The sequence below is a fragment of the Acomys russatus genome, chromosome 6 (genome assembly GCF_903995435.1).
Source record: "Acomys russatus chromosome 6, mAcoRus1.1, whole genome shotgun sequence".
Lineage (NCBI taxonomy): Eukaryota > Metazoa > Chordata > Mammalia > Rodentia > Muridae > Acomys > Acomys russatus.
In genome coordinates, this window is record NC_067142.1 from 4,332,295 (window position 1) to 4,344,055 (window position 11,761).

At 41.2% G+C, this 11,761-nt stretch overlaps 1 protein-coding gene across 1 annotated transcript; it reads right to left on the reverse strand.

The window, feature by feature from the left end:
* Positions 1-1,501: 1,501 nt before the first annotated feature.
* LOC127190299 (serpin B8-like) lies at positions 1,502-11,204 on the reverse strand. Its single transcript, XM_051147202.1, has 6 exons — positions 10,951-11,204; positions 9,646-9,783; positions 6,152-6,269; positions 4,134-4,276; positions 2,947-3,099; positions 1,502-2,023 (listed from the first exon to the last, which is right to left on the reverse strand). Exons 1-6 carry the CDS (start codon positions 11,116-11,118, stop codon positions 1,619-1,621), a joined length of 1,125 nt encoding a protein of 374 aa, XP_051003159.1. The 5' UTR covers positions 11,119-11,204; the 3' UTR covers positions 1,502-1,618.
* Positions 11,205-11,761: the final 557 nt, after the last annotated feature.

An 11,761-nucleotide genomic window follows, 5' to 3' on the forward strand; every position in this document is an offset into this window, starting at 1 on the left:
CTGTAATACATGCTTAATTTTCCAAATTGCCTAAGTAAGTTCAGTTACAGAAAATGCAGCCTAGTCCTGAAACTTAATGCGCCTCAATATGTTGACACTGAATGATAATTGTCTTGAGCAAGACCTACAGAAAAAGTGAAAATAACCTATGAAAAGGATCATAATCCTGTGTTAAAATATTATGAATTTATATTTGCATAATATAATAGAGAATCCATATTAGGGGTTATTTCTGAACAAGGGGCTTAGAGATGGCTTACATTTTCTTTTTGCGATTCCTATAGTTTCCCACTTTCTGCCCCAATAGAAACTACATTCAGTCAAAACATATAATTCAGTCTTTTCATTTTTTAATTTTACTTTTACAATTCATATATAAGTACTCTATTGACATTCCCACCCTTCACTCCTTGGTCAACTCCTGTGCCCACCTCACACCCTTTTATACTCATGACTTCTTTGTTTTGTTTGTTTGTTTGTTTTTGTTTTTTTGTTTTTGTTTTTTTCAAGGCGGGGTTTCTCTGTGTAGCCTTGGCTGTCCTGAACTCTCTTTGTAGACTAGGCTAGCTTTGAACTCACAGTGATCTGCCTGCCTCTGCCTCCCGAGTGCTGGGATTAAAGGTGTGCGCCGTCGTGCCTAGCTATTCATGACTTCTTAAACTGCTACACACCTACATGTATAAATACAACCTAATGAGTCTGTTTAGTGGTGCTGGCAGGTATATGCCTTTAGGAAACAAGGGACGCATTTGAGTCACATCTGAGCATGTGGTTAATTAGAGAAATGGTGTGGGAGAATCATTCAATGTGAAGCTTGCTTGGGTAATAATGCATTGGAGAGATTTGGGGCATGTCTCAGCGTAGTTCTGAAGCGCACTGCTGCTCAAAGTGTCTGAGCTTGCACTTGATGCTTGTGGAAAGAGTTGCCTGAACCATGGACCATTCAGGACTATTGGGTGACACTGATGAAATGAGATCTTGTTTCAGCTACTTGTGAGACACGGGTCAGCTACAGCAGTTATTCTACAGCTTCCACCCTTGGCTTTGGGAATGCTGGCACCTGGTAAGTCTGTCAGTGGTGAGAGAACAGCTTAAGAGATGTTAGCAGGGTGAAACAGCACTTTAGGAGCTGGGTTGTGAATAAGGCTCGAGACAAGGAGAATCACCTCAGATGCTCCAAACCAATAATAGCCTTCTCAGCTGCAAACTCTCACAAATAACATTGGAACTGTTAGCACAGATATTCACCAACTGAGTGAACTCTTTTTATTGTTATATTGAAATCACTTCGCCACTCTGGTAACATGGGGTTTTAATTTGAGCATGTGGCCAAGAATGGTGTGTAAAGCAAACATCATACATTTGTTTTCTTTTTAGGTTTGGCGGTTTTGTTCGTTTTGAGACAAGAACTCCTGCATTGCAGGCTTGCCTCAAGTTATATATGTAGCAGAGGATGACCTGGAACAATGGATCACCTCGTCCTGTACCTCCTAAGGATAAGGTATCAGGTGGGCACCATCATGCCTAGTTCTATAAGGTGCCTCAGGTTGAACCCACAGCCTTGTGAGTGTTATGCCAGCACTCTGCCAACTGAGCGGCAGCCTCGGCCCATATGCCTTTATGGAGAAGTGACCCTGCCACAGAACAAGATGGTGCTGATTTTGTCGTGGCAGATAAAGAAGAGGAATGGGTGGTCAACACAAAACCTTGGTTCTACTCTACAGCACCGGGCATTCCTGACCACTGCAGTGGTGGCAGCTGCTTCAGTGCCTTCTTCATTGACTTCTACAAAGCACTTGTGGGTGATCTTGGACACAGGCACATTCTTCTTAGTTGTCATTCCAGAAAAGTCTGCTTTTGTTTCCTCAAAGGCATCTGTCATTCCCATACGCTGAAGAAAAGATTCTAGGTTGTAACTCTCCTCCAGCTTTAATCTGGGGAAGAAAACTTGAACTTTACTTTCTGTCATGTTTTCTGAGTTTATCCAGGCTCGGAGCTTCTCATATGTAAGTGCTCTTTCCACCTGGAATGACAAAGGGACAGATTTTAAAATTAGGAGGAAAGTAGGCTAATGCCATCTGCATTTCCTTGTTCCTTTACTGATAGAGGAGTGCTTTCATTCAATGACAGCTGTTTGACTTTGTATCTCTTCCTAGATTTTTCTAATTTTCTTCTCATATGGCCTTGACAATTCTCATTCTTGACTTATGACAACAGTTTTCTGATTACATAGGAAAAAATGCAGTGGCCTCACTACTGATCCTATGTACTAGTGTGTTGCAGGTGGCTCACATGGATTTTAAGTATTCAGTCACCTGAAGCCAACTTTGGTAGGAGCTTCTTCAACTGAGAGCTGCCTTAACAGAGCACTGTTGATCATATGCCACTTTATAAGTCTCTCCTTTCCTGAATTTTGTTCCTTTTCTGTCATGATAACAATAAAAGGTAACACTCCCGCCCCATGGCCCATAAATACTTGTACCTTAGTCCCTTGTCTAAGTGTGGTGCATGGGTCAACTGCACTTGCTTCATCTGAAATCTTGTTAGAAATGCAAAAAAGCTCAAGCCATTATCTGTTGGATTCGAACATGCATTTCTTAAAATATTCCCCATGGGACTCATATTCATGTTAATGCTGTTCTTCTTCCAGCGTCTTTGTTCAAGAATGATTGGGCCATAAACCAACCCCACCTTCCTAAATTAAAAAAAAAAAAAGTTACTGATTTTTTGGAACTCTCTCGTCCTAGCTTGATCTAAACTTGTGTACTCTTAGGTTAAACACTTGAAAGAAACGCGTACACATGTCACCAAAAGGCATACCTGGGTGCTTCTCTAGCGCTGCTTGGAACAATCATTAGGTTGGAACTCTACAAATGATAACTGGGCGATGGACTTAGAGGAAGGAGATCAGCTAGTATCCACAGACACGCAGTGCCCAGGACTCACCACACTGAGGTCAGTGTTTTCATCAGGAAGCAGAATGACCATGTTCACATCCTCCTCTCCATAGGGAAGAACCAGGACCTGCATATTCACCTCATCCACATGTCCCATCTTAAATTTAGCATGCTTGAACATCATCTGCACTGTTTTTTTCTCCTAAAGAAAATAAAATTATAATTAGCTTTCCAAAACAATAAATATAATTTGCTAACAGCAAGCTATATTCAATTCCTGGGACTCAGAAAAGTTTAAAAATGATCATCATTTCTATGCACTTAGTCTGTTAAATGCAAAATCTTTAGCGGCATATTGCAAGATCAAGTAGAACAGATTGTTGTTCCTCAGATGAGGTAAAGAAGGAACAGTTTGATGGTGGAATAGAGCTTAAAATTTGGCATTGTCTTTGAAGAAATTGTGATTGCTCTTGAGAGAACTCATAATGTAGCACTTCTGGGGATTTATAGTTAAATACTATTTCTCATAATGAAGAGAGGCACTCACTGCCATTTAGCCATTGGGCTAAAAAGCCTCATTTAGAATGGAATGTCCAAACCAAAGGGAAATACACTTGTATTCTGAAGCATTGCCCAGTTGTAGAGGTAGTTTTATACCTTTGCTTTTCTTGGGAGAGGACAATGACATGTGCTATATGATCAGGAAATATTAAAGCTGTACCAAATACATTTTATAATCATATCTTTGTGTAGCCTGCTATTTATAAATTGATGGAAGTTACATTCCATTTCATATTTAAAGGGAATATAGAAAATTATATTTGAAATCAGCCTAACATCTGCTAACACCTTTTTCTTTCATTAAAGATTCTGTAACCTTGAACTCTAAAGCATATCTACCACTGACATGGCAAAAAACACCTAACAATTGCAGCAGTAATGTGATATCAACACAATGACATGGCTCAGGCAAGATCTTACTGCAACAGAGATCATTGACTACAGAGGTAAGATGGAATTGGACAAGGACAAGGAAAGAAAAGAAAAATCAGTATTCACATTATTCTAGTTTCCCTTTCTACTTCTAATTAAAGATAAAGAGGAGACATTAGTTTTTTTTAAAAAACAGATTAAGAATCAAGATAGTGTAAAATAAATGGTTCCTTTTCTCATTTGCCATCTTTTTCAGCTTAACTACTTTAAGAAGATAACAATCATTTGGAAACACTGTCCTACCTGGTTAGTTTTAAAGAGCATGCCCCTTGTGTATTTTCTGTCAAACTGAGACTTCCACTTCCCTTTGAAGTACATGGCATTCACAAGAACCAGCTTAGTTAGTGGGCAGACTGTTCCAGGACTGAGAACTTCGGAAATTTTCCCTGGAGAGAACAAAAAAAAAAAGTTTAAGAAGGAGGAGGAGGAGGAGGAGAGGAGGAGAAGAGGGAAGAAGGAGGGGGACAAGGAGGATGTAAGAGAAGTCTGTAGTGATCTGAGGAAAGAGGGACAATAAGCATTCTATTTGTTTTGACATATGAGTCATTTGTTCTTAGACAACCTTTTTTTTTTTTTTTTTTCTTCACAGAATGGTCTTTTGCTTAGCATAGACTTGCCTCAACCTTGCTATATAGCAGAAGATGTCCTCAAACATATAGTCTCCCCCTCTGTCAATTTCACTATGGCTGATGCAGCAGGTATGTGCCTCCACAGCATGTATACACATAAGTTTTAAAGTAGGTAGGGCTGTGGCTTATGCTTCAGTTTTGAGTGTAGCTGTTCAGAATGAGAGCATTTCCCTAAGCTTCTACCAAGTTCACACAGGTATCAGTTGGCTACACTAAGAAAACAACTCAATGTCTTTGATTCTAACAATGCTCTCTTGGCTTTAGCACTATAAGATCTCAATTATATTACTATAGACATTTTACTTGCAATTAATTATGGCTTCAACTAAGGCTCTATTGTTCATGGTAAGGTACTTATCTAGTGATACTTTCCTCAATTTCAATAGCCAAATATACCTCCAGCCACTGTGAAGTGACACTTGGCAGGCAAAACCAATCCTGGCTAAGAATCAGTCTTTAGTTCTACTCTTCTAATCACATTTATATAAGCAAAGACATCCTAAATATCAGAAATATAGACCTGCAATGGGGGAAGGAAGGAAGAAAGGCCACCAAAAGAAATAAACTGGGGAAAGAGACTATAGGAGAGTGATAGAGAGTCCTAAGTTCAATTGCTAAATAAAATGGGACAAGATTATCTTCAAGATAGTCTCTATCTCCAATATTCTGGGAAAACATGCAAATGGTCAGCCTTTGGGAGGAAGGATGTGAAGAAGTATGGAGAAGAATTGATAATACATGAAGGGCAAGGCACAGAGAATCCCTTCAATGACTTACTACAATTTTATCAACGGGAGAGCAAGGGTTCACCAGGCAGATGATGTATGAAACATGAAAGGCTCTCCCTTCCCTGTGCTCAGCCCTTGACTGACTTTTAGGTTGGTCAAAGACATTTGTTACTAATTGGTACATGGAGAGTGTATCATATGAATTAAATATATTATATACTGGGTTCCAGATATTCACTTAAAGTAACAAATGGCTTAATTCCTCCACATCTTAGAAGTCTCTAAGTTTCTTGTTTACTTTTTAAGGTGGCTTCTTTTGCTCCATACTCAAGTTAAGAACAAGCAAACATATTTAGGAGGATAGGAAAAAGTCTGGTCTTTGGACACTACAATTCCAATAGATAAAAGAGATCTAGACTACAGAGAACATTTGTAAAAACTTCATGTTCTGACATAAGTGTGGTCACTATTGTCAGACTAAGAAGAGGATGAGAGCTGCAAGTCAAATAGCTGCTCAGACTTCCACAGGGAGAGAATGTGCCAACTCTACATGATACGTTAAACACCTGTCTTAAGATAAAATCCTCCTGTTTCAGAGCACACCAGGGTTTCCCCTGATAGAACATTAGCAAGGACCCCAAAGAAAGCATTTTTTGGAACTTTCCATCACAGTTCAGAAGAAAGCAGTTTGAGATGTAACATTGGGTTCCTTTTAAAATTACTGTTTATGATCTCATAATCCTGAGGAAACAGTTTTGTATTGTTTCCGGAAAGCCCAACAAACATGCCACCCCAGCACTGAGAACTGGGTCATAGGAGCAACACCATGGAGGACATGGCCCAGCCGACCACAGCTTTCCTGCCCCTCCTAACTCCAAAGCCCAGACAAATCAAAATCTCCTACCTTCAGTCTTTTCTGTTACCCAGTCATTGATGTGTTTCCTGCACCTTTCAGCGTCTTTAACAAAGGGCAGCTCTTCTAGCCCTGCCTGATAGAACTTCTGGCAGAATTCCTTGAAAGTCTATAGACACAAACACAGGTCAGACACTATTCAGCAATGGTTATCACAATTTTTAAAATAAGTATTTTCTCTTAACGTTTCGTGATGCTGTATTTCAATACGCATTCATGCAATCCTCAAAAATGTGTTGGCCTACAGGTCCTTCCGGGCCCAGGTGTTCAACTGCCCAGCCTGTCGCCGTGACCTGGACCACAGCTCCCCGACCCAGGTCAATCGGCCTCTGCAGACCATTCTCAACCAGCTCTTCCCTGGCTATGGCAGAGGCCGGTGATGCCAAGACCCAGGCAGAGGGCCTGCAGCCCCACTCTGAGCTGGTAATGGGTTTAGCTCGAAGGTGTTGTCCTTTTGTATCTGCCCTGGCGACTCGTCTGTCCTGGTCGCCACCAGGAATCTGCAGGAATCCCGTTCTGGCTACCAGTTGGACTTGTTTGTTTGTTTGATTTCTTTTTCTTTCTTTTTTCTTTTTCTTTTGTCTTTTAAATACAACGCCTGCTATTTATTCTCCAAGAGAAGGGGGGGGGGGGGAGAAAGAAAAGAAACTGCTTTCTTTTTCTTTTTGCTTTTTTTTCCCCCTTGAAAATGGATTTAAGAAACTGTTCAGCCCCATACCAGACCTCGTATCATATTGTCAGGAGTTTACACCCGATACCAGTTGCCTAGAACAATATGCAACTATCTTTGAAAAGGCAAGGCACATCTTCCTGAAAGCGAGCAGTGTGATTCATTCCAGCGGTGGCCCCTGCAGCCATTCCTCAGGCCTTCATAGAAGTCCTGGATGGCGCCCTGGGTGAGCTTCAGCCCTGGCCTCACCATCCTCACGGGTGCATCGGGACCTAGCTGACAACTACCTCAGCAGGACTTGGCTATGGCTTCAGGCCAGGATACCAGCTGAGCCAAACACCACCTGGTAAGCCTGGCTGTTGGGGAGTGTCCTGGCTAGGTGTAGTTCCCCTCTCGTTTTTAACCAGCAACCGAGGGCTTCTGTAGGTTTTTTTTTTTTTTTTTTTTTTTTTTTTTTTTTAATGGAATGAATGCTTTCAATGAATTTCTTTGTAGTTACAGCATGTCCTGAGGAAGATGTTTTCATTGGTTACTTTTTTGTTTCTTTTTGTAACTTGTAACTTTACCAAAGTGTGCAGGCTTTACCTCAGTAGACCATGGAAAGAGAACCACGTAACTGCAGGCAGACTGGACAGCACTGTTTAAGGGTCATTTTGTTTTGTGTGTGTGTGTGTGTGTGTGCTTTTTTTTTTCCTTGTTAGATCGTTAATATATTGGAAGAAAACAAAGTCCCATGTGGATGTTTTCTGAAGTTCAATATTGTTCAGATTTTAGATCTCAGAATAAATTTGTTTTCTGCAGATATAAAAAAAAAATGTGTTGGCCTCTTATACTGCCCAGCCCTGGGAGAGATTCTGGATGCCAGGTAAAAATATGTACCATATTGGGTGGCCCATAGCCTGCTAAGAAAAATGCCTTGTGCACAAAGACACAAAGTAGGACTGTGGCTATCCATGCACAAAGCACAGAAATGTTTCTTCCAAACATGCAGAGTTTACTTTGACTTCCTGTTCCCCAACCCAGAAAACACTTGCTCTTTTACTCATTAGAGTGTCAAAAGCTAGAATGTAGACTTAAAAGTAGACAAAGTAGTAAACAGAATGTTTTTGTTTGGAACACAATGACTGGGTGGTTCTCAACCTGTGGGTCAAGACTCCTGTGGAAAACTACCTCCAAATACATTTACACTATGATTCATAACTGTAGCAAAATCACAGTTATGAAGTAGCTACAAAAAGAATTTTATGGTTGGACATCACCACATCATGAGAAACTGTATTAAAAGGTCACAACATTAGGAAGGTTGAGAACCATTATTGGAGAACAGAGAACAAGGGAGGGTCTGTGGAAGTGGCAGAAGATAGTGTGGATCATGGAGCTTCATAAAGTATATGGATATGAATGAATGTAACTATGCATGTGAGCATGTCTGAATGTGTCTGTATGTCTGTTTGTATCAGCAAAGTAAAAAATGTTTAATAGATTACCTAGCACATTAGAACCCAGATAACTTCCCCTACAAAAATAGGTTTTCAGATATATATGCAGCAGTTAACTCCACTCTCTGCCCAATACCTACTCTAAAATATTTTAGGGGTCATGTATATGAGAAAGGTAGAATGTAATTCATTGTGCCAACAACACTAAAAGATAAAGCTGATGTTCCAAGTGAACACAAATTCACTAAAAGAATCCTGGGATCCAGAATAATTTCCATGGATACATAAAACTAAAACAGAGAGCTGCCAGAGGACAGTATTCAACACAGCCCACACAGATATACCACTGAGCCTTATATGAGAATCCTCACAACTTTCAACGAGCAAAACAACCAAGCTTTCATCATTCAAATCACTAATTTCCCATTAGTGACATTCTACGTCTTATGTGACATGATTGTCAGATCTTACTCATTATAGCAGGTGGGGGTGCAAGTGAGTTTGGGGATACATGCTCAAGTGTGAAGACATTTTTATCTCAGAAAACTTATTTAGTCAGTGGTTGAATTTGTGAGACAGGAAATGGTCAATGAAGGCATAAGAAGACCCATTAGAAGCAATCAATAATAATGTGGAAGATATAGCCCACAGACCATCAGAACACATCCAACAGTGGTGATTCAGAAGACAGAGCAAATGTAAGAGATCTAGAGAGGTTGTCTTAACAATACTTAGGCCCCAAAGCAGAGGTAGGAGTTGGGATGGGCTCCATATAAGATGGTAGATGATATGGTCACTTGTGTGTAGGGAGCAAGGATGAGTATATCTATCTGGGTACAAGAGAATAAAATATTGACGTTGACCTCAGGGAGTGTTTTATCAGGAAATGGCTTGCAGTCTCTTTCACCCCAGGTGCCAATGCCCCACCCCCAACATTGACTGCTTGTGTCCTTCTCCACCCAAGTCCCCCTATTGGGAACCAAAGCCAAGTTCTCTCAGTCTTTCCACACCAACCACAAAAACCTGCACCTCTCACTGTTTGCCAAAAGCCTCCCCAATCATCCATGCTCCTAAAATATTTCCGTTTCAGAACCCACTTGATCACCCCAGGAAAAACTATTCTGATGTAACAAAAGTCTCTTGCCACCACAACCAGACCCTGCTTTCAGACAACAGTGGTTCCCTCAATTAACTTCATCCAGCTAATCTAAATGTTCCTAGTTCGTCTCAAGAACTCTCAGACTCCAGATAAGTTGTTAATAATCAGGCAGCGATACAGTCACCCCTAAAGGCCTTGATGACTGTGGAAAAAACAGGTAACACCAAAGCCACTCCAGAAGCATGTCACCAGAAACACATCACTTCCTAACACTTACCGGAAGGAAATCACATGATTCTTCTCCAAAGAGTCGGCAGGCACTTTTTAACAAGTACTGAGTGTCAGTTTTGTTAACTTCAGCGAGAAGTGTCTGGAAATGTGAGTGAACATCTTCAACTCTGCTCAAACCGAGTAGCTACGGATAGAATAAATAAGTAGCTTGTTTGAAACACAGTAATTATGCACAAGCGCTGCTAAATGATGGAAATCTGAAATGTTTCTACAGTAAAAGTTTGACTCTTGCTGTCCTAAGCTGTGGCAGGGCTGCTCCTGGAGGACACTGGCCGCGATTGTGGCCCCTGGCCACTAGATGGCAGTAGCATCTCTCTGAGGTGAGAACTGACCACTGAACCCTTCCCCAGTATCCTTGGAGAAGTGAAATGCTCTCCTTGAGCAATAGCCACTGGTCTGCAGGACTCACCCATTCCAGATGAGCATCAGGTGATAACTCAGAACAGATGGGAAACATAAAAACTAGATAGCACGAGTGAATCTAATGACCAGGGCATACAAGAAGAAAACAGTGGTTATGAGAAGGAGGAAGAGTCAAATCTTTTTTTGTTGTTGTTGTTTTCTAGATGTGAGAGTTAGGGTTTCCGTTCTGTGTCTGAGCAAGTCTCACTCCCAAGGTTTCTTCCCCAGTGAGGTCAGTGAGAAGACCTCAGCTGTGGCCCATGGATGCAGTGCAAAAGATTACCCGTCCACACACACCTTCGTGCTAGCAGCAAAGAGATACCCTTATGGCATTTGTGTGATGCTTTCCCATATGGTTGAAAACACATCCCCAAACTAGCTCTGTTCTCTCATGTATAGGTGAGACCATACACACTATTTGAGATCAGTGGGTTATATGCTCCCTCTAAATGATTCCCAAAAACGTAGTTCCATATTTATGCTCATTTTCTTCCTCTTATGTATAACTATATCTGAAAAATGTCACCCATTTCACAAAAGCTTACTTACACAGCTACATCCCTATATAAACAATAATACTACAAAGGCTGAAAAGATAACAAAGTTGGGCTGTATTCTCTTCCTTTGTGTGGGGTAGGACTCTGATTTACCATTTTCCTACAATGTGAATTTGCCAGGATGTTTGAGGACTTTTATCTAGATAAAGTAATATAACATTCAATGTCTCCTGTAAACTGTGGAAGAGATAAGTGGTCCCAATTGCCTTCATCCTGTACTGGCCCATGCCAGGACCACCACAGTGTCTCTCTTCCCACCCACCAGCGACACTGACTGTAAAAACTAACCTGCTGTTTTTCTCCTTCCTACTCTGCAGCTTCAGAAAGCATACCTGGGACATCTGGGCAGCGGTAGCTCCTTTGGCTCCAAGGTAGACCATGGCCAGGGCAGCACTGATACTCAGGGGGCAGAAGAAAAGGTTCTGTGACTTGTCTTCTTCACCCAATATTTTTAACAGGCTGATGGCAAAAGAGCCATTGGCTTCATAGAGCTCATCCATCTGAGAGGGTCTAGACTGCAAGCACAGCACAGAGGCATATCAACAGATGGCTTCTGTAGTTATGTGGTCACCAGTGTCTCCATAAAGGACACTAGGTATATAAGATGGAATATATGGACCTCCAAAGACACTGCCCCAACCACCAAACCCTGTATTATCTTACTTCTTATCTTATCACCTTCCTTAGCAGAAAGTGACTTACTCCTGTGATTTAATTAAGGATTTGAGATGTGGACACTGAGCTACAGGAGCAAGGAAGCTGTGATGAACTTGCAAAGAGAGGCAGGAAGGTGTAGAGTAAGAAAAGAAGATACAAGCAGAGATCTCAACAATGGCAGGACACCAGTGTGGCCACTTCAAGAAGCTGAGAAAAGCAAAGAAATGAGGTTGCCCCTGAGGGCTTGGTAAGAGTGCAAAACATGTTCTGTGGTATCAGGGTGGACTTGAACCTCTAGAATTTTGAGATAAGGAGTTTGCAGTCAGCACATCTGGGAGAAAATTGAAGATTTAATTACCTAAAAGCCTTAGGTGGACTGAGAAGCTGTGGACAGAAAAGGTGACTTGACTGACAACACCTACAGAAGCGCCTGCTAAGGAGACCCACAAACCAACCCTGCTCATGTTTAACCACCCTAGACTTCAG

Coding starts and splice junctions, on each gene's coding strand:
- LOC127190299 (XM_051147202.1), bottom strand. CDS start 11,118: ATGGATGAGCTCTATGAAGCCAATGGCTCTTTTGCCATCAGCCTGTTA. Junction 9,784..10,950: donor CCGCTGCCCAGATGTCCCAG/GTATGCTTTCTG, acceptor TTCTATCCGTAG/CTACTCGGTTTGAGCAGAGT. Junction 6,270..9,645: donor AATCATGTGATTTCCTTCCG/GTAAGTGTTAGG, acceptor TTGTGTCTATAG/ACTTTCAAGGAATTCTGCCA.